The sequence below is a fragment of the Myxine glutinosa genome, chromosome 14, assembly GCF_964187855.1.
Source record: "Myxine glutinosa chromosome 14, kmMyxGlut1.1, whole genome shotgun sequence".
NCBI lineage: Eukaryota > Metazoa > Chordata > Myxini > Myxiniformes > Myxinidae > Myxine > Myxine glutinosa.
The window spans coordinates 74,097,664-74,120,338 of record NC_136274.1 but is presented as its reverse complement, the minus strand read 5'-3'; the positions used below and the strand labels follow the sequence as shown (position 1 = coordinate 74,120,338).

General features: G+C 43.0%; 1 protein-coding gene across 2 annotated transcripts in view; it reads right to left on the bottom strand.

Moving 5' to 3' along the window:
* The window catches only part of LOC137439908 (sarcoplasmic/endoplasmic reticulum calcium ATPase 2), a 119,085-nt gene that overhangs the window by 29,202 nt on the left and 67,208 nt on the right, over positions 1-22,675 (bottom strand). For both annotated transcript variants that reach the window (XM_068136134.2, XM_068136133.2), the window contains exons 9-11: positions 12,995-13,303; positions 3,716-3,804; positions 2,704-2,806 (exon numbers count right to left, since the gene is read on the bottom strand). In XM_068136134.2, coding sequence (XP_067992235.1) covers positions 2,704-2,806; positions 3,716-3,804; positions 12,995-13,303 — 501 coding nt within the window. The remainder of the gene's footprint in view (positions 1-2,703; positions 2,807-3,715; positions 3,805-12,994; positions 13,304-22,675) is intronic.

The following is a 22,675-nucleotide window of genomic DNA, read 5'->3' as shown; positions in this document are numbered from 1 at the left end:
ATTTAGTAATTTTTTTCAGCTTTTTTTGTTTTGTTCCATTGCAAACCAAAGAAATACATACGTGGATTCCAAAAGATTTGTAAATTTCAACAATTTTCTGGAAGAAACGGTGCATTATTTGAAAAAGTGCAAGGGTGCCAATATTTTTGGCCACGACTGTATATGTCTGCCTTATGAAAACAAAATCCTACAATGCAGTCAGGTTCAAACAAAATTGTCAAGCTCCTTATTACTTGTGCTTCTCCTTCGGTTATCTTAGGCTTGTAATTGAGAGTACTGGCACTCCTCGCAATACAAACTAGATGCGTTCCACAAATGTAGAGTGCACATTATAGTGAAAATGCGTGTAGCGAAAAATATTTCCCTGGAGACACAGTGTGATACATTGAAGATGCGTTCCTGGGGGATTGATGTTCGGACACCTTACAGGACCAAACACAATCTAACAGAATTCAAGAGGCAAAACAATCGGTAAATCAATACAGCACATCAATAAATGTATAATTAATTGAATACCCACCATAAATACATCGAAATAGAAAAATAATTGAGTGCAGTACTGCACGCAAGTGTGTCGAGGCCTGAAGACGTACGAGTGAGGAGCTAAACTAATAGAATGGTGGGTCTCTTTCCACGAGTGCCTAATGGAGTAGATACAAGTCATTTTCCACTTGTATTCCACTTCGAGGAAAGTTTTACGAAAATTACGAAACAAAAGTTACTTCACACCAGTCGATTATGCCATCCAAAGTCGTGTGCTCTGAAGTATGTACGACGTGCAGATTAAAAATAAAAACCCTTTAATGGCACCCTACCGAGTTAATTTACAATACGATAGTGCTGTATTATATTCATAATCTTTGTTTTACAATGGCAAAATGACCTTCCATCATTCAGTGCACATATGCTTCTCCTTCTGTTATCATAGTCCGTCGCAGCACATATGCTACCACTTAAGACGCATCGGTGGAAAAAAATGCACATCAGCGAAAATACATGATGTACTGTATATTAAAACTTTATTCATTGCGTCAGTGAAAACGCATTAACTGGGAGCGCTTATAGCGAGGAACTGTATTTAAAGTGAACCGTGATGAAAACCCACCTACAGGCACTAATATGTGTACATGTCATGATTATTGCTGTTTCATCAATGTATTTTGCTTAATAAACAATAACCTTAAAAAAAAAAGTTTGGCTGTTTGTATGGCCCCACAAACGTACATCAAAAACCTACACTCTTCATACAAACCTTCACTCTTCATACAAACCTTCACTCTTCATACAAACCTTCACTCTTTCATTCTTCTTTTTTCCTGCATCTGACACAAACTCCCACACTCTTCAATCCCACTCCTCTCACCAGGTCTTTAAAACAGCTGTTCACCACCATTTCTTATCTTCACCCATCCAAAACCTTGATCTTTTCTACCCCCTTTAAAATACCCCAAATCCACCTTTTTCAAATTCCGTTTTCTTTCCTGAAAGTGCTCGTAGTGTCCATCTTGTTTTTCCCGTGTACCCCGCCCCAGCCCTCTCTCTTCCATAGATCTCCCAATGTCCCTGTTCTCCACTATTGTTGTACATCCCCTTCTCTCCCGCTCCCTTTATTATTATGTTTCATGTGTGTTTCTGTTTATATTTTTGTGTTTTATGTGTTGGCTCTTACACGAGCCTCAAGTTTGTATAAAAATAAAAAAAATTTAACAAAAATAAAAGAAAGCAGAGCTGAGGATCTGGTCACATAACAGGGGGACAGCATTTAGTAACCATTACAGTTGCATATTTTACTAAAAGGAAATATAATAACCTTCTGTAGAACGTTTTGGGGTCCTAGCGGGTGGGTAGGAGGTTTCAAAAATTCCTCAATACAATCATGATTTTGAAATGTAATCGACACGGACCTTGCTCCAGAATCCGGAAGTGAACAGATGATGACACCTGATGGTTCACTGGTTTGATAACTCAATACAATCATGATTTAACATTGTATTTGAACATGAACCACAGGTGAAATACAACAAAAGTCGTAGCATATTTAATGCTCTTCCAAAGTTGATTGTATATACAAAGTTTTATTTTTTAAATGTTTCAAAATGTGCCCGTAATTGCATTTCTGGTATTCGACTGAATGACCCCCACCCCAGGGGGTGGGACTAAAAATGTTACCGCTCTTGCACTTTCTTGCCATGTGGTGATCATAATTACCAAGTTTGGTGAATTTCTGCACCACCGTCTAGGAGGAGATAGCGTGACAGACTGATGGACAGACCGACAGGAGCCAATTACAATATCTCCCCGATTTTTAAGAGGTGAAGCTGCTTCAATATTTGGCTGTGTCCTTCCTTCCATCCATCAAAATGAAGAAGAAGAAGAACCTTTCTAGCCCACCATGTTTGATTCTAAAGTTTAATTCTAAAGGCAAATTCCAAAGGGAAATTCCAAAGAGAAATTCCAAAGGGGAAATTCTAAAGGGGAAATTCTAAAGGGGGTTTCTAAAGGGAAATTCTAAAGGGTAAAGTGTAATTCTAAAGGGTAATTCTAAAGGGTAATTCTAAAGTGTAATTCTAAAGGGCAATTCTATTGTTCTAAAGGGCAAGCATTTTAATCCTAAATTGCCAAACAGAACCGCTTCCTTCGGACACAGGTGCGATTTTTTTTCAATAAGCGTGGCATAATAAAGGAGAACATCGTGCGACAGACCTCATTGTAGTCTAGTGACGAATCATTGCAAAGTGCACAGATTGTGGCCAGTTCCACCAAACCGTCATACTTTCCAGCCTGCACTAGCTTGTCGTCCAGGAACCTGTCAAATGACAAGATGTTCAACAGGTAAGTGAAGCACACTTCATTCCTCAACCTTGACCAAAGGTGGAACTTAATATTTTGAGAATTCCTTTAAAATAAAATAAATATATTGTTATTATTCACACCGATTTGCAGTAAAATTACCCTTATACTTTGTTTCAACCACATACTCCATAGAGCGCATTTATCATTTTCATGGCAAATACATTTCACAGACGAGCTTGAACATGCATCACTACAAACGTGCCTAAGAAAGCCGATGGTAATTGTATGTAGCGAGCTGCACTTTCAAACAAGCAGTGAATGTTAAATCAAAGCTATTTTCTGGGCCATAAAAATAAAAATGCTCCACTTTAATTTTTTGACTAGTTGTTGGATACTTTTGTTAGTTTATAAGAATGAAAAACAACGCGCAAATATGGAATTGAATGGAGGGATAATAAACAAAAACAAACCAAAAGCAAATGTTTTGCAATGAGCAAATTGTTTATTGCTTTAGGAAAGCAGTTAGTACCCCATTCCCTCCCTAATAGCAGGCACAAAATGTACATCGTGAGCAAATCTGGTATTAAAATAAAAGCCTGCAAAGAATGCAGTAACGGGGTGCATCTTCATCCATTAGTTCCTGTGAATGAATGAAGATGAAGCTATGCTGCCAGAGTACAGTTTGGGAAGTTGCAGCAGAAATACTATTGATTACAACACTACGAATCAGATCAGATGCTGAACCATGCTCTCCAGTGCGTCAGTGCTGCTAAAACAGTTTCTATGACTCGGGTTACGATGCGTCGCCACTCCGACACAGATACTACGGTCTCCATTAAAATCGTACATTTGTGTATCCTATGAACAAAACTAACCAAAATTAAAGTGTTTCATAGGACAGGTATTTTTACAGGGCACTTACACTTCCCCTTCCGGAGCATATGTCGAGCCCGTGATGGTGAACTCATGAAAGCTGCAGTGCTCTCCCTCAACCTTCTCAAGAACAAACATCTGAAAAGCAAGAATGGAAATTCGTCGCAAAAAGATTCAAATAGTCTTCCATTTTGCACAAAATGGAGCCAAGGTCTGTGGTGGACATAAAATATCCCACAGGTCTTTCACCAAAACCAAAAATATGATACATAGCAGGATATCTCAAAAAGTTATGGACGGATTCGGAAGAAACTTGGTGAACAGGGTGGGTGTGTGACGAGCACGAATTTATTTCATTTTGGCGAAGATCTGAATCCAGATCCAGATAGGAGAATTTTTTTTAATTTTCAGTGTTTCTTCACTATTGAGGGATTGGGCCAAAAACTATATACGTAAAGCATATGTCAAAAAGTTATGGACGAGTTATGACAAAACTTGGTGGATGAGTTGCTTAGGTGACAAGAACAAGCAGATTAAATTTTGGTTCAGGGCGTGGCGAAGCTATGCGCTCTACCGAGTGCCCTTCTACTGTTCAAGTTTTTAGCAGTTTTCGTCAAGGTTAATTTGAGTACAAAGGGTACGTGGACATTTTGGTCTCGACATTTTGTGATGTTTTTGAGTTAACCTGCACTCGCGAAGCGAAAAGCAGGCTTAGTAGTACGTGTGGCATACATAAGTGCATGTCTGCATTTTTTTTAAAGATTCATTTTCTCGGCAACCGTTGGTCTGATGGACACGGAATTTTGACCATAAGAGCGCCTCCTCCTGTATAATTTTTAAATGATAATTATGACGTCTTAGGTCATGTGGGACGACCGAGATCTTGGAAAAAGTTTTCACCTCTATATCTCCGAAACCGCTAGATGGAAAAAAAATTGAAACGTGGTGTGTTGTTAACTACTCCTCATGGGGAATAAGATATGTTAATGATTATGTCATTTGTACCTTAATTATGATGTCATAATTCGACAAGTACAACGCTTGATGCGATCAGTATAATTTTTTTTTCTCTACAATTGTTGGTCTGATTGACAAAATTTTCACCAAAGGTGCGTCTCCTCCCGTAGAATATTTTAATGATAATTATGATGTCATAGGTCACGTGGTACAGGCACCATCTTGGAAAAACTGAAAAATGTTGAAATGTAGCTCGTTGTAAAGAACTCCGGAAGTGGAATAAGTGTTGTTAACCATGACGTCATTGGTGCCTTAATTATGACATCATAATTCAACTGGGACAATACTTAGTCTGATCAGTTTGAAATTGATTGAGCATGATCAAGACAACAATTATATAAGAGAATATAAATTCATGATGTCACCGCTCACGTGTTCTGGCAGCCATATTGGATCAAAGAAAAAAAACCCTTCAAAAACACAAGAGTTGACTCGCACCAGGTTTACTGCACAGGGCAAGTATTATATGAATACCATTCAGTTACCCTCGCCAGAGGAGAGGGTATTGCATTTGGGTCCGTTTGTTACTTGAAAAAAAAAAAATTTTTTGGACAAGTATGTTGATCACTCCAGTTTGTGGTTTTTTTTTTGGTTTTTTTTGTATACAAGATCGAGGCTCGTGAAAGAGCGAACATTAATCACACAGAAAGACAAACCGACACATAAAACATATAACATCGGGAGCGGTAGACAAGATGGGGAGAGAGGGGGAAGGACACAAACACAACATTTGAGAGCAGGGACCGAGAGACATGGAGACATCGAGAGATCTGTGGGAGGGAGAGGGCTTTGGGGGGGGGGTGGCATGGGAAGGGGGAGGGGGGTTGGGAGAGGTATAAAACATATGGACACTGCCAGGACTTCCAGGAAAGAAGTTGGAATTTCAAACAAGGTGGATCTGGGGTGAATTAGCAGGGGTAGAAAAGATCAAGGTTTTGGATGGGGGAAGATAAGAGATGGTGGTGAACAGCTGTTTTAAAGACCTGGAGGGAGGAGTGGGATTGAAGGGAGTGTGGGAGTTTGTTCCAGAGGCGGGAGAAAAGAGGAATGAAAGAGTGAAGGTGAGCAGAGAGCCGAGATTTCGGCAGTTTAACCATCAGAGGGTTGCTGGCAGATCTTGTGCGACCTGTCGGAATATTTGGGGGACAGAGCACAGAGAGAGCTGGGGGAGCAAGGCCGGAGAGGAGTCGGTAGAAGACAGAAAGACCACCTACCTGCCTGCGGTGAGTGAGTGAAAGGCCCTCAGAGATAGCTTCATCGCGGGAGATTCCAATAATTCTGAAAGCTTTGGTTTCAACAGCGTGAAGCCGAGCTAGGTGTGAGGCAGGAGCCCATAGGGGAGAACAGTATTCCATTGAGCTGCGGATGAAAGCCTTGTATGTGGTGAGGAGCTCAGGTGTGCTGAGGAAGGACTTCGCACGACGGAGGATGCCCAGTCGGCGACTGGCTTTGGAGGCCAGCTTGGAAATGTGGTTTTCCCAAGAAAGATCATGGCAGATAGTGAGACCCAAAATCTTGAGCGACAGAACTTCTTGGAGAGGATTGTTGAGAAAGTAGATGGGAGGGTTGTCCAGTCGATCTTTTCAGAGAGACATAGTCAGAGAGTGAGATTTGTCAGGATTGAAAGACATGTTCCACTTGTTTGACCAGTCTGTGATTTTGTCCAGGTCTGCAGAGAGTGAGGAGGCTGCAGACTGCCGATCTGAGGGAAGAGGAATGGAGCGGCAGAGAGTGGAGTCATCAGCAAAGAGATAGAGAGGATTTTCCAGAGAGTCGGAGAGATCATTGATAAAGACCAGAAAAAGCACAGGGCCCAGAACACTGCCCTGTAGAACTCCAGCCTGAACAGGAAGGGGAGATGAGAGAAATCCATTCAGGGCCACACGTTGACTACGACCAGAGAGGAAGTCCGCAAGCCATGCATGGAGATTTCCATGGATACCATAGGAGGAGAGTTTGGTGAGCAGAGCTGGGTGCCAGACCGTATCGAAGGCACGTGATATGTCAAGGGAGACAGCTCTGATTTCCTGTTGGGCATTGAGGACCTCCATCCATTGTTGAGAAAGCAGAAGCAGCATGTCCAGAGTAGAGTGACCTGGTCTGAAACCAAATTGATGATCAGAGATCAAGCCATTGGAGAAGAGGAAAGATTTCATATCCGAAGCAATGATGGATTCCATGACTTTGCTGATAATTGGGAGCAGGCTGATTGGCCTGTAGTTGCAAGGATCTGTTTTTGCACCTTTTTGTGTAAAGCGGTAATGTTTGCTGATTTCCAGGATGCTGGCAGATGACCTTGAGCAAAAGAGAGGGTGAAAAGAACAGAGAGAGGGTGAGATAGAGCGGCAGAGCAGGATTTTAGGACCCGTGGGCTGATGCCGTCTGGTCCAGTTGTAGAATCAGAGTCGAGGTTCGACAAAAACTCCTCCACCTTGTCAGGAGAGAAGGACACAGAGTCCAGGAGCAGTTGGGTTCGACTGGGAAAGGTGGGAACAGAGAGAGATGGGTTTGGGACTAAAGACTGAGGCAAACACAGAGTTGAGGCATTCGGATTTTTTGTTTTTTGTCTGTCCGCTCACTCATACTTGCCTGCAGGTCGCAATTTTAAACCGATCTTCACAAAACTTCACCAAATGGTGGAGTTCGTGGTCCGACAAAATCCTATATATTTTTGAGATCAAAAGGTCAACATAGGCCACGGGTCAACCACTTTTTTTCAAATTTCTAAAATCCTTAATTTTCATCTCATTGACTTGAAATTTGAATAGGATTTTCAGATCAGCTAACTGAATTCAACCAACTATTTTGAGGTCAACATAGGTTACAAGGTCAACCACTTTTTTCAAATCCCTAAAATCCTCAATTTTCATCGGATTGACTTGAAATTTGCATAGGATTTTCATATCAGCTAACTGAATTCAACCACCAACTATTTTTGAGATCAGCAAAGGTCGTAAGGTCAACATAGGCCAGAATTCTAAAATTGTCAATTTTCATCTGATTAACTTAAACGTTGAAGACGATGTGCATATCAGGTCACAGAATTCAACCACCAATTATTTGTGAGGTCAAAACGATGCTCTACTAAGTGCCATTCTACTTTGTTATCTTTTGCCAAGTGTCACTCTGTGAGTGATTTTTCATTTGTCTGTCCGCTCACTTATACTTGCCTGCAGGTCACAATTTCAAACCGATCTTCACGAAACTTCACCAAATGACAGAGTTCGTGGACTGACAAAATCCTATATATTTGAGGTCAAAAGGTCCACATAAGCCAACGGTCAACAACAAATTCAAATTTCTAAAATCCTCAATTTTCATCCGATTGATTTGGAATTTTCATATTAATAAACGTAAATCAACTACCAACTTTTTTTGAGATCAGCATAGACCAAAAGGTCAACATAGGGCTAAGCGTCAACCACTTTTTTTCAAATTTCTAAAATCCTAAATTTTCATCCAATTGACTTGAAATTTGAATATGATTTTCATTGCAGCTAACTGAATTCAACCACAAACTATTTTTGAGGTTAACATAGGCCAAAAGGCCAACTTAGGCCAAATTTCTAAAATTGTCAATTTTCATCCGATTATCATCAACTTTGAAGACTATTTGTATATCAGGTCACTGAATTCAACCAATAATTATTTTTGAGGTCAAAAGCATGCTCTACTGAGTGCCATTGCACTTTGTTCTGTTTTGCCAAGTGTCGCTCTATGAGTGATTTTTCATCTGTCTGTTTGTTTGTCCGCACAGAATAAATATGATTTTCTCTGCAACCGTTGGTCCGATTGACAGGGAATTTTCACCATTTCCTCCTGTAGAATTGCTTAATGATAATTATGACGTCATAGGTCACGTGGTATGGGCGCCATCTTGGAAAAAACAAAAAACTTTGCACCTCGATATCTCCAAAAGCGCTCCATAGAAAAATTGAGACATGGCTCATTGTAAGGAATTCTCCATGGGGAATAAAATATGTTAATGATGATGTCATAGGTGCCTCCATTATGACGTCTTAATTCGACAAGTACAAAACTTCATCCGATCAACTATGAAATTTTTTGAGCGTCATCGAGGGGTGGAGAAAAAAATAAAATAACGATGACGTCATCGGTCACGTGGTTCGGCCACCATATTTGTTTTAACACAAAAGCCTTAAAAACCACTAAAAAAGTCTGGGCAAGGGTCTGCAATCTCTGATTGCTCTTTCTTGTTATTTATGTAATGCAAGTACACTGGCTGGCATGCAATTTTCCCTTACCTTAAAGACATTTAAAAAACAATTTAAGCCAACTGTCGTCTCTCTCGTAGCATCAGATAGCCATAAATCTATAGTTAAATGGTTTTGCTTAGGGGAACAGAAATGAGAGCATTTCAGGGGAAGCCTGGAAAGGAGATGGACCTGCAAAATACTTGGATCATTATGAGGGCAGGCACAGCTCAAGTGGGAGGGTGTACAAATAAATCAAATTAATAATGCTGGCCTATTTCACTCTGGTTTCATTGTGGAGACATCTACATAAATAGGGATGCAAAAAAAGGTTTAACCCCTCCACCCCATTACCTTCCTCATCCTCATCACCCTACACCCATCCCATTTTCTTTCTCTAATCCACACATTTTCTCTACCCTCCCTCAATCCTATTTCTTTGTCTAACCCAAAATCTCTCTCCCCCATCCCATCCATCAGGTAGAGGCACCTTTTCCCCCCACACTTCCTGATAGAGCTTCTACTTCTTATTTTTGAACCAATAAATGTAGCTCGTGGGCTGATGTGCATCCTCGACCCTTACCCCCCCCCCTCCCCCTTCTCCCCCCCCTCACCCCCACCCTCTCGGGGTACTCTACTTGGTTGGTATATTTTTACATGGGATGTCCTGGGTGAGAAAAAAAAGATGTTAACATGCAATATATTGGGATAAAATTGTACTTTAGACACTGTTGATAGGTACCCATAATCATGTGAAGCGATTACATCCCCTGTAATTTTGGGGGTATGGTTGCTCAGCAGACTCCTGTCTCAGTTTGAACATGTTTGTTGAACGTTGTATATCATTTCAAAGGTTATTCAATTGCCTGTTCAATGGTGTATCAAATGCGCATTTCTGATGGATTTTCATCTGAACAGAAGTCATGCACTCACATTGATAAATTATAATCAAAGCAAACATTAAATCGAATTTCTCAATCAAATTAATAGGACTTGTTCTGATTATTTATATATAACATGAAGTAAGCTTACTGTTTTATTTCCTGCATATATTAGAGGGATCACTTGGTAAAGTGTCGAGACCAAATTTGATAGCTTGATATTTTCCAGTGTGCACAGCCAAGGTATTAGGATGACATAATCACGCAGTTTATCTACATCGTGGATCCTAGCAAATGACTTTGCAATCTACGGGCGATGGGGGTTCAGAGTTCACCTATTACACTCTAACTTTACATGAGTAATATTTTATTGTTCATTTTGAGGTCCCCGATGAGAAAAGGTACATTCACTTCAATTCCTACAGATGACGTTGACCGATACCGTCCAAAGCTGAATAATGGATCAACCAGAAATGAGGAGAAAGCACAGGGACAGTGAAGACTTTGAGGTCTACAAAGAAAGAAGATTGCGTGCTTCACTTCAGTGCTTTCATGTGTGAACATTTCACATTCTTCTCTGAAACAACATATGCTGAAGAAAGACTACATGTCTGCACAAAATACGACTCCGACGACTCGCACAACCACCAGGCTCTGCATCAAGAATGGAAGACACCGGTGAAGTAATACCCACTGCATACAAGGAGAACCATTGCCCAGAGACTTATCAGTGTTTTGGACCTCTTTGCTTTGGATTAGAAGATTGCTTGCGAAGCACAGTACCACAGAAGTTGTCACAGGAAATATGTTGCAGACCCACTCTGGTGGAAGAGTGAAAATGAGACGAAACTAGTCCAACAAATTCAGCTTCAACAGGTACATGAATAAGTGTTTCATGAGCTATGTGAAGTAATCAACGCTAACAAATTTCCTCAAAAGCAAGTTGTGAAGCTAACCGACCCATGTGACTTGTTCATAATCAAGCATGGAAACCACAAAGTTTCCAAACAATAACTACAGCAGTGGAAAACTCAATGATAAACTACAGGGTAGTGAAGTTTATGGAAGCAAGTTGATTTTGAATTTGAGACCTACCTGGTTTACAGCTCTGAGGTCGCCATCAGAACCGCAGTGAAGCGCGCTTATCAACTTGGAACTGCCGACCCGATCAAAGAAGTGGCTTTGGCATTGCACAAAATAATCTTAAGTACTTTCGTGGAATCTAGCATGCTGCCATGGCCACCAACTGCCCAGTATCTTACAAACAACCTCAATGTCATGCCTGGTGAACTTGCAAGATTTTTGAGCTGTTTCTTTTGAACACAAGATCTGTTTACTGGTGGACCAACATCTCGGACTATTGACTCCGCTTTAGCATGGAGGATTCCAGTAATCTTAATAATAATAATCTTTATAGTCCTGTATCCAAGGAAATTAGTCTTATTAAAGGCCTTGGTTTCCAAGGTGTCAAGCTGAGCAAAGTGTAAGACAGGGCACCAGCCCAGAGGGGAGAACCATACTCCATAAAGCTGTGGATGAAGACCTTGACCTCGTCGGTGAATGGGAGTTCAGGTGTGCCAAAGATGGACTTTGCACGATAGACGATGCCCAGTTGGCAACTGGCTTTGGAGGACAACTTAGAAATGTGGTTTGCCCAAGAAAAATCATGGCTGGTAGCGAGAACCAGGAGTTTGAATGACTTAATTTCCTCAAGAATATTGTTGAGAAAGTAGATGGGAGGGTTGTCCAGACAGTCTTTTTGGAGGGACTTCAAGATTTGTCAGGATAGTGAGAGTGAGAGTGAGATAGATGTCAGGATATCTTTAAGATAGTGAGAGTGAAAGATTTGTCAGGATTAAAAGACATATTCCAATTGTTTGACCAGTTTGTGATTTTGTCAAGGCCTGAAGAGAGGGAAGAGGCTGCAGCCTGCCTGTCTGAAGGATAAGGTATGAAGGATGTCATGGCAGAGGGCAGAGTCATCAACAAATAGATAAAGGGGGTTTTTCAGAGTCAGAGAGATCATTGATGGAGATTAGGAATAGGACTGGGCCAAGAACACTGCCTTAAAGTACTCCAGTCTTAATGGGGAGAGGAGATGAAAGGATTCCGTTAAGGGCCACACGTTGGGTACATGTGTACAGGAAGTCAGTAACCAATGTGTGGAGATGGGTAGAGAGTTTGGAGAGCAAGGCAGGATGCCAGACGATCTCATGTCTAATATTGAGGGCTCCATACATTATTGGGAGAGTAGATGCAGCATGGCCAAGGTAGAGTGACCTGGTCTAAATCCAAATCCATAATCTGATACGAGGCTGTTGAAAAAACTGAACGTTGCAGTTCCTGCCAATCTCCCTGAGTGAACTGCCAGACTCGCCGGCACTGAAGCGGCTCTCTGAACATAGCAAGAGTGATGTTGACCCTCGGAAGTATATGATCAGATTAATCAACAGGACCTGAAGATATTTAAGGGAAAGCTTATCATCACGACCTCTAGATGGGAGTATTTGTCATTGGGAGAAATCTGGGTCAGAACGTTCACAGATTGAGTCAATCCCATGGAGTTACAGAAATCCTTTGCTGAAAAGGAATAATGCTTTATTGGTTTATCCATCTAAGCATCTTCTAATGCAACAAATGGTGTAATGATCCTCATTATAATGAGCAAAACCTCAAACCCTCCATGAACCGTAACCTCAACAGGCATACTCTCACAGATGAGGTTGAGACAATTACCAGACAGCAGACCAGAAACAGATGCCATTGTATCTGCCACGCCTGCCCAAGTGAACGTCCATGTACATTCGATAAATCTGATAACCATGTCACAGGATATAATTTCCAAAATAAAACTGCACAGTTCCAATCATGAGAGAATCTGTTGCAGGATCAAGTTTTATGAGAGATCAAACCAGAAAACCCATCAGGAGGAAAGCAATCCTTTCAAAAATTCAAGAGATCAACAACACATAACTGGAACTTCCAGGTGACGTGTTGTTCCTCTGAATGCCCAATTGTGTGCATTATAATAAAAGAAGAAAATGCCCAAAATACAATGTAATTAATGGAAAGATACAAATCAATTGTTAACCTTTTATCACCAATATTTCCCCTGTAATATCATCAACCGATAAGCCAAACTGTTGAAGCTTTGCTGACAACTTTAAATCCAAATAGTTTCATGAAGAACCACAACGAAACCTCAGTAATTCTCACCTTATGTACAGACATCTGATTGGTGGTTAGGGTCCCAGTCTTGTCAGAGCAGATAACAGACGTACAGCCCAGTGTTTCCACAGACGGCAGGCTGCGCACAATGGCGTTCTTCTTGGCCATTCTACGTGTGCCCAGCGCTAGGCACGTGGTGATCACAGCAGGCAGGCCTTCTGGAATGGCAGCTACGGCCAGAGCCACAGCGATCTTGAAATAGTATATTGCTCCACGCATCCATGAGCCGCCGTGAACTGGATCATTAAAGTGTCCAATGTTGATCATCCATACCGCAATGCAGATCAAAGTGATTACCTGGATGAAGGTGACACCCCAGAGGAGATAAATGGAGAGATTCAAACAAGATTCATAAGCAAATAGAAAATATAATTTGATGGGAATGCATTGATGGATATATGCCTTCTCCTGCTTTGGATGTGAACCCACTGTTACGATAAATTTTTCATGTGACCTTTAATTGAGATCAATGGTCACGAGAGAAAACACGACAGTAAAAAAACAAACAACAAAAAAAAAAAAAAAACATTAATACAAGATGCTTCCAACTCGAGTTATGGTCTGCAAAATGATTTTCAAAGTGCACAAAATCTTTGACCTGTTGAACGCCAAATTGCATGAGTTAATCTTTGGATTACAGTCCATACTTGTGCCAAGTTTACTTAAAATTCCTTCAGCGGTTCACAAGTCATCATGGTAACAGAAAACTAGCTCGGTTGAGTGCATACCTCCGCCAGGCTGAACAGTTTATGCCTTGTACCCCACCCATAGGCTGGATCTGGATTCGTAAAAAAAAAAAAAAAAAAAAAAAAAAAAAAGCACCTTTAGAGGCCATTTTTCCCCGCGAAGCGGGGTTTGGCCTTTTTCGGGAACCGTGGTTGTTGTTGTTTTTTTGGTCCCCTTTTTGAAGCAATGTTTTACGGCCGGATGCCCTTCCTGACGCCAACCCTTTTTGCCACCTTTAACGACAAACAGGGAATTACCAGTGAACTGGTACTCAATTTGCCGACCTCGGAAGGATGACAGGCTGAGTCAACCCCCCTGGCGTTAATTCAGCGATCGACCGGGATTCGAACCCAGGATCCTAGGATCCTAGGCTGGCACCCTAGCCGCTAGCCCAACACAAGGGTTGACTCAGGTTGATGGATCTGGATTCGTACATGAAACAAAATCTAAACGGCTTGTTATTGTCACCACACCAACTCGTCCACCAAGTGTAGTCATAATTGGTCCATAACTTTTTTAAATATCATGTTATATATCACTTTTCACCCGATCTCTCCATGGTGAAGAATCACTTAAAGATTAAATAATTCTCGTATCCGAATCCATATTCAGATCTTCAACAAAATCGAAACGATTCGTCCTCATCACACACCCACAAAAAGTCTGAAGGTGAATATCGGAAAGACAAAGGTGATGGCAAGTGGTAAAGCATGTGGTGAGGTGGAAATAACTGGGAAGTGGCCGTGCGCTGTGTGCAGGAAGGGTGTCGGAGTGAACTCCATTCAATGTACAATGTGCGCTGAGTGGGATCATCAAAAATGTAGTGGCCTGAGAGGGTCATTAACCAGTGTGGCATCTACATTCAAGTGTAAGGTGTGCACAGAGGGAGCTGCAGATGGAGGAAATGTTGAGTTGGATCTTGGAGACGGCGGGAAGATGGAAGGTGTGAAAACATTTTGCTACCTCGGAGACATGCTGAATGGAGAAGGTGGATCTGACTCAGCAACGGTTGCTCCAGTGAGATGTGCATGGAAGAAGTTTCGGGAACTGAGTGGCGTGCTGACGAGGAAGGGAGTGTCATTGAAGCTGAAGGGAAAGGTGTATGCTGCATGTGTGAGAAGTGTTACGACTTATGGGAGCGAGGCATGGTTAATGAACGTAGAGCAGCAATGAAGGCTGGAAAGGGCGGATATGCGAATGATTCGGTGGATGTATGGAGTATTGTTGAGAGAGAGGAAGACAAATGATGAATTGCGAAAGATGATGTGATTAGAGCCTGTGATGGATGCTGTGAAGAGATACAGGTTGAAATGGTTTGGTCATATGTTGAGGAAGGATGAAAGTGACTGGTTGAGAAGAGTGATCGAAATTAATGTAGGAGGAAGTAGAGGACGGGGAAGACCCAGAAAAACTTGTCGTACGGCAGATAGGTGAAATATTTGGGAGAATTGTGACCTTGATGATACAAGCACGAGAGTTGGCACACAGTTAGGGTATGCCCTAAGGAAGATATTTGGCTATCGGGCCATCGCACATTTGTCCTGTGATAACAATGGCGGCCATTTTTCAAAATGGCCTCCATTGCTTGTTTACATATACAGTGAAACCTTGACTTACGAGTTTAATTCGTTCTGTGACCGAGCTCGTAACTCAATTTGCTCGTTTCTCAAATTAAATTTCCCCATTAAAATGAATTGAAATGCTATTAATCCGTTCCAGCCCCCCAAAAACCACACCAATTATTTTTGAAATATATATATATAAATATCTCGAGCTTTATATTTCACCTGTATGCAGCATACAAGTTGGCAGGATGGCCTGGACTGGAGGTACGCACACTTGACTCTAAACTGTCCAGCCTGGGTTTGAATCCCGTCCCAGCTATAACCTGTCATGTCGGTGTTTCACAGGCAGGGTGATTCATCAATGTGTGTACCGCTAAACTGGGCGCCCCGTTTGCGTCCCATTAGTTGTTGGATGTTAAGGATCTCACCGTGTCTTCCACAAAGAGAAGGCGAGCTATCGCCGGCACTCTGAACAAGTTGTGGCCTGGCATGCTCTGCTCCTCTGCCGTTATATACGTCCTCCTCGGCATCTTTTTCCAGAAGAGCCCTGTCTCGTCACAGTTGAAGATTTGCTGGGGGATGTATCCTTCGGCTTCTATCAGTTCGGCAAAAGTTATAATAAAATCTTCAGCTGCCTTCACATCCGAGCTTGCTGCCTCACCATGCCTGACGACGGAGTGAATGCTGGTCCTCTTCTTAAAATTATCAAACAATCCCCGACTGGCTTTGAATGACTCTTCCAATGCCTCGTCCGTTGATGTTCCCGCCGTCTGCTGCACCAAATCCCCGTAAATGTCTCGTGCCTTCTCACAGATGATGCTCTCGGTCACAGTTTTTTTTTTTTTTGTTTGTTTTTTTGTATACAAGATCGAGGCTCGTGAAAGAGCGAACATTAATCACACAGAAAGACAAACAGACACACAAAACAAATAACATCGGGAGCGGTAGACAAGATGGGGAGAGAGGGGGAAGGACACAAACACAACATTTGAGCAGGGACCGAGAGACATGGAGACTTCGAGAGAACTGTGGGAGGGAGAGGGCTTTGGGGGGGAGGCATGGGAAGGGGGGGGGGGGGGGTGGGAGAGGTATAAAACATATGGACACTGCCAAGACTTCCAGGAAAGAAGTTGGAATTTCAAACAAGGTGGATCTGGGGTGAATTAGTGGGGGTAGAAAAGATCAAGGTTTTGGATGGGGGAAGATAAGAGATGGTGGTGAACAGCTGTTTTGAAGACCTGGAGGGAGGAGTGTGATTGAAGTGAGTGTGGGAGTTTGTTCCAGAGGCGGGAGAAAAGAGGAATGAAAGAGTGAAGGTGAGCAGAGAGCCGAGATTTCGGCAGTTTAACCATCAGAGGGTGGCTGGCAGATCTTGTGCGACCTGTAGGAATATTTGGGGGACAGAGCACAGAGAGAGCTGGGGGAGCAAGGCCGGAGAGGAGTCGGTAGAAGACAGAAAGACCACCTACCTGCCTGCGGTGAGTGAGTGAAAGGCCCTCAGAGATAGCTTCATCGCGGGAGATTCCAATGATTCTGAAAGCTTTAGATTCAACAGCGTGAAGCCGAGCCAGGTGTGAGGCAGGAGCACCAGCCCATAGGGGAGAACAGTATTCCATTGAGCTGCGGATGAAAGCCTTGTATGTGGTGAGGAGCTCAGGTGTGCCTAGGAAGGACTTCGCACGACGGAGGATGCCCAGTCGGCGACTGGCTTTGGAGGCCAGCTTGGAAATGTGGTTTTCCCAAGAAAGATCATGGCAGATGGTGAGACCCAAAAGCTTGAGCGACAGAACTTCTTGGAGAGGATTGTTGAGAAAGTAGATGGGAGGGTTGTCCAGTCGATCTTTTCGGAGAGACATAGTAAGAGTGTGAGATTTGTCAGGATTGAAAGACATGTTCCACATGTTTGACCAGTCTGTGATTTTGTCCAGGTCTTCAGAGAGTGAGGAGGCTGCAGACTGCCGATCTGAGGGAAGAGGAATGGAGCGGCAGAGAGTGGAGTCATCAGCAAAGAGATACAGAGGATTTTCCAGAGAGTCGGAGAGATCATTGATAAAGACCAGAAAAAGCACATGGCCCAGCACACTGCCTTGGGGAACTCCAGCCTGAACGGGAAGGGGAGATGAGAGAAATCCATTCAGGGCCACACGTTGACTACGACCAGAGAGGAAGTCCGCAAGCCATGCATGGAGATTTCCATGGATACCATAGGAGGAGAGTTTGGTGAGCAGAGCTGGGTGCCAGACCGTATCGAAGACACGTGATATGTCAAGGGAGACAGCTCTGATTTCCTGTTTGGCATTGAGGACCTCCATCCATTGTTGAGACAGCAGAAGCAGCATGTCCAGAGTAGAGTGACCTGGTCTGAAACCAAATTGATGATCAGAGATCAAGCCATTGGAGAAGAGGAAAGATTTCATATCCGAAGCAATGATGGATTCCATGACTTTGCTGATAATTGGGAGCAGGCTGATTGGTCTGTAGTTGCAAGGATCTGTTTTTGCACCTTTTTTGTGTAAAGCGGTAATGTTTGCTGATTTCCAGGATGCTGGCAGATGACCTTGAGCAAAAGATAGGGTGAAAAGAACAGAGAGAGGGTGAGATAGAGCGGCAGAGCAGGATTTTAGGACACGTGGGCTGATGCCATCTGGTCCAGTTGCAGAATCAGAGTCGAGGTTTGACAAAAACTCCTCCACCTTGTCAGGAGAGAAGGTCACAGAGTCCAGGAGCAGTTTGGTTCGACTGGGAAAGGTGGGAACAGAGAGAGATGGGTTTGGGACTAAGGATTTTGAGGCAAACACAGAGTTGAGGCATTCGGCTTTGTCACGTGCGATGTCAACTGTGTGGCCATTTGAGGTAAGGGAGGGGATGGAGGGGGAACAAACACCAGAAACGGATTTGACCAGACGCCACCAGGATTTGGAGGAAGGAGACAGGTTTGAGAGTTCATTCTTGAGTGAGGAGAGATAGTGCTTCCTGGCACTCCTGAGGGTAGACACACACTTGTTCCGAGCTTGGTGGAAGGAACTGAGATTTCCTTCAGTTGGATTAGCCTTCCAAGAGGCAAAGGCAAGTTGTTTCAGGGCAACTGCCTCACCACAAGATTCAGTGTACCATGGACGGGAGGAAGGGTAAGACAACTGAAGGCGAGATGGGATAAATCTGTGCATGAGAGAGATCAGTTTGCTTTGGAAGAATTCCCAGGAAGAATTGATGTCAGAGGCAGTGGAGATGCGAGACCAATCCAGACGATTGATGGCTGCTTGAAGACCGTCCCAGTCGGCCTGAGTGAAATGTCAGACTCGTCGACGCTGAGGAGGCTCTCTGAGAATGGCCAGAGAGATGTCCACTTTGACAAGCACATGATCAGAAGAACCGATTGGAGCAGAAGAAGAGCAGCAGACATTAGCAGGGAAGTTAGTCATAACCAAGTCTAGAAGAGAAGATACTCCATTGGCTGAGATCCAGGTCGGGAAATTGACAGATTGTGTCAATCCCAGTGAGTCACAGAAGTCCTTTGCTGAGGTGCCATGACTGGTGAGAGAGGAACCCACACCCAACCAGGTGGCATGATGACAATTGAAGTCACCACATATGAGGAAGAGAGAGTTGGGATGAGTGGATAGAAGTTGGTCCATGTTGTCAGACAGTGAAATGTAGATGGAGTCATCACTGTTTGGGGGACGGTACAGAACACATATGAACAAAAGGTGGGAGCGGAGAGGAAGCCGTAGCCAGAGGTACTCCTGGGGGTGAGGAGGAGAGAGGGCAGTGCAAGGAGAGTGAGGAAGAGAGTTTTTGATAAAGATAGCCACCCCACCACCAGGCCGAGGCTCAGGTCTATCATACCGGAGGAGGGAGTAACCAGAAAGAGATATTAAGGAATCAGAGACATCTTGAAGGAGGAAAGTCTCTGTTAAGCAGATCAAGTCTGGATTGTCAGAAGCAACCTGTATGGAGAGATCAGTCAGGTTTGAGCGAAGGCCCCGGATGTTTGAGGTCCATACCGTTAATGAAGAGAGAGGGGGAGCATCGGGTACAGGACAGGGGAGGGGAGGAGTAGGGTAAGATGAAGGATGAGAGGGGGAGGTAGGGAGAGCAGTTGTTAGTGTGTCAACGATTGCAGAAGAGTTCCAAGAAAGGGAAGGATGAGGAGGATGAAAGGTTTGATGGTGAAGGGATGAGGCACAGAGAGGGGTTGTTTGAGGGGGGGGCAGAGGAAAGAAGAAGGTTGGGGGGGGGTGGAGGTATGAGATAGAAGGGAGACGAAGTGGGGAGGAGGCAGCTTTGAGGAGGAGGGGGGAGGAGGGAGAATTGGAGAGGAATGGTATGGGGGGAGATTTGAATGGGAGGGGTTGGGGGGGAGTTTTGAAGGGGAGGAGTGAGGGGGGAGTTTAGGAGGGGAAGGGCAAGGGGGGAGTTCAGGAGTGGAAGGGCAAGGGGGGAGTTCAGGAGTGGAGGGGTAGGGGGGGAGTTTAAGAGTGGCAGGGCAAGGGGGGAGTTTAGGAGTGTAGGTGCAAGGGGAGTGATTTGGATGGGAGGGGCAAGAGGGGAGTTTAGAAAGTGGATGATTAATGAAAGACGAACATTGAAAACAAATTGGGTTTGTTGTGATTTTCAAGTTAGCAATCCGGTTCAGAATGATGGAGGAGGGATGGAATGAATGTGAATTTAGACCATGTAGTGAGGGAGACGTATAAGATATTGAATTTCTTTTTTTTGAGGTGGAATGAGTTGGAGAGGAAATTGAGAAAAGCCTTTTAAATAGGAAGAAAAACAGCGTGTTGTAAAATACCACTGAGTAAAACACTGAAGGGGAAAGGTTATACATATTTAAATAATATTTAAACAGAACCGTGAACAATCTTATGTGCACAAAAAATACCAACGGGGGGAGAGCCGAGAGGGACCACCACGAGTCACGTGAAGGGCCAACGGTATCTCCTGCGAGCTGCTTCTCCGTCAACCACACAAACAACAACTTCTCCATCTCTTCATGGACAGAGGTCTGGAGCTTTGAAATAATCTTAACGCCCTTGGCTGGCGTTATAGCCTTTATCGACTCCTTCTGCTTCAAAATCGTACATATCGTAGAAGTACTACGATCGTACTGCCTCGCCAAGTCGACAACACGCACACCTCGCTCATGTTTTTCGACGATTACGTGTTTTATATCCAAGCTCGCTCGCTCGTAACTCAGATCTCGGCTCGCATCACAAAGCAAAAAATCGACCGAGCGACGGCTCGTATCTCGGAAAACTCGTAAGTTGGTGCACTCGTAAGTCAAGGTTTCACTGTATTTGGTACATTACTGTGTATAAACTGTTGTTGTGGTCATACAAGCTTGACATTTGGCACATAATTAAAGACCCCGAACTATAGGGTTATCATATATTTGTCCTGTGACAACAATGTTTTTAAAATGGCCGCCATTTATATGGTATATTATGGTATATGGTAAATTAATTTGTATAAACTGTTGTTTGAATCATACAAGCATGGCATTTGGTACACAATTAAATATTCTGACTTTTAGAGTCATCACAGATGTGTCCAATAAAAATGGCGCCCAATTTTTAGTACGGCAGAGAGGTGAAATATTTGGGAGAATTGTGACTTTGATGATACAAGCACGAGAGTTGGCACACAGTTAGAGTATGCCCCAAGGAAGATATTTGGCTATAGGGCCATCACAGATTTGTCCTGTGACAACAATGGTGGCCATTGTTTCAAAAAAGGACAAATCTGCAATGGCCCTATAGCCAAATATCTTTCTTAGGACATAATCTGACTGTGTGCCAAATGCCATGCTTGGAACATCAAAGGCACAATTCCTGCACCTATCTGCCATACTATTGGCTAAAGGTGGTGGAAGAAGAAATGCGGGCAAGGGGGTTAACAAGGGGAGATGTAGAAAATAGGGCAAAATGGAGAACTGTCATGGAGCCCGCAAGGCTAACCCCCACTCTAGCAAGGAAAATGGCCTTAAAATTCCTGTTGTTGTTTGTTGTACACACCCAACATGTCCACCAAGTTTCGTCCAAATCCGTCCACAACTTTTTGAGATATCCTGCTATATATCGTTTTGGCCCAATCTCCCAATGGTGAAGAATCACTAAGAAATTCTACTAGCCGGATCCGAATCCAGATCTTCACCAAAATCGAATCATTTCTTCCTTGTCACATACACTACATCACTGCCAAATTTCGTCTGAATTCGTACACTTTATGAGATGTCTTGTACACAAACAGACAGACACAAACAGGAAAGAAATATGTCGTGCATAGCACGATACTTGCGAAATCCCTAAAATAATTTGTTGGCCTATGATGACCTCAAAAAGAATTGGTGGTTCAACTCAGTGACCTGGTATGCAAATACTCCAAAAGTTTCAAGTTAATTGGATGAAAATTGAGGATTTTAGAAATTTGGCCTATGTTGACCTTTTGGCCTATGTTGACCTAAAAAAATACAAGTCCGTCGGATGAAAATTCAGGATTTTAGAAATTCGGCCTATGTTGACCTTTTGACCTATGTTGACCTCAACAATAGATGGTGGTTGAATTCAGTGACCATATATGCAAATCCTCTTAAAATTACAAATTAATCCGATGTAAATTGAGGATTTTAGAAATTTTGCCGATATTGACCTCAAAAATACTTGGTGGTTGAATTCAGTGTCCAGATATGCAAATCCTCTTAAAATTCCAGGTTAATGAAAATTGAGGATTTTAGAGATCTGGCCTATCTTGACCTTTTGACCTATGGTTTACCTAGAAAAAAAAACTTGGTGGTTGAATTCAGTGACAAGATATGCAAATCCTCTTAAAATTTCAGGTTAATGCAAATAGAGGATTTTAGAAATTTGACAAAGTTGGTGACCTTTGGCCTATGTTGACCTATTGACCCCAAAAACAACAGGCTTCTTGCTTATGACCAACTCTTAACATTTGGTGAAGTTTCGTGAAGATCAGTTGAAAATTGTGACCTATAGGCAATTGACAGACAGACAGACGGATGGATGGACAGACGGACAGACGGATGGACGGACGGACGGACAGACTGAATAACGCACAAGACCAACCAATGTACCTGAAAATCTTCGATGTTCGCAAGTAACAAACAGACAAACAGAAAGACAGGGGTGAAAACATAACCTCCATCCACCTTCAGTGGTGGACGCAATAACGGACGGACACATGAAAGGACAAACCGAAAACATAATACCTTGGACCTTCAATAAAATAAAGGGCAAAAAAGAAGTGTTAGTTCAGGAAGGTGAAAAAGGTTGGCATGAAGTTTGTACAAAGAAGGTTTCACTGCAGACCAGCAATAAAAAACTAGAGCTTCCAGGGAAGCAGACCTCAACTGAACTGACTG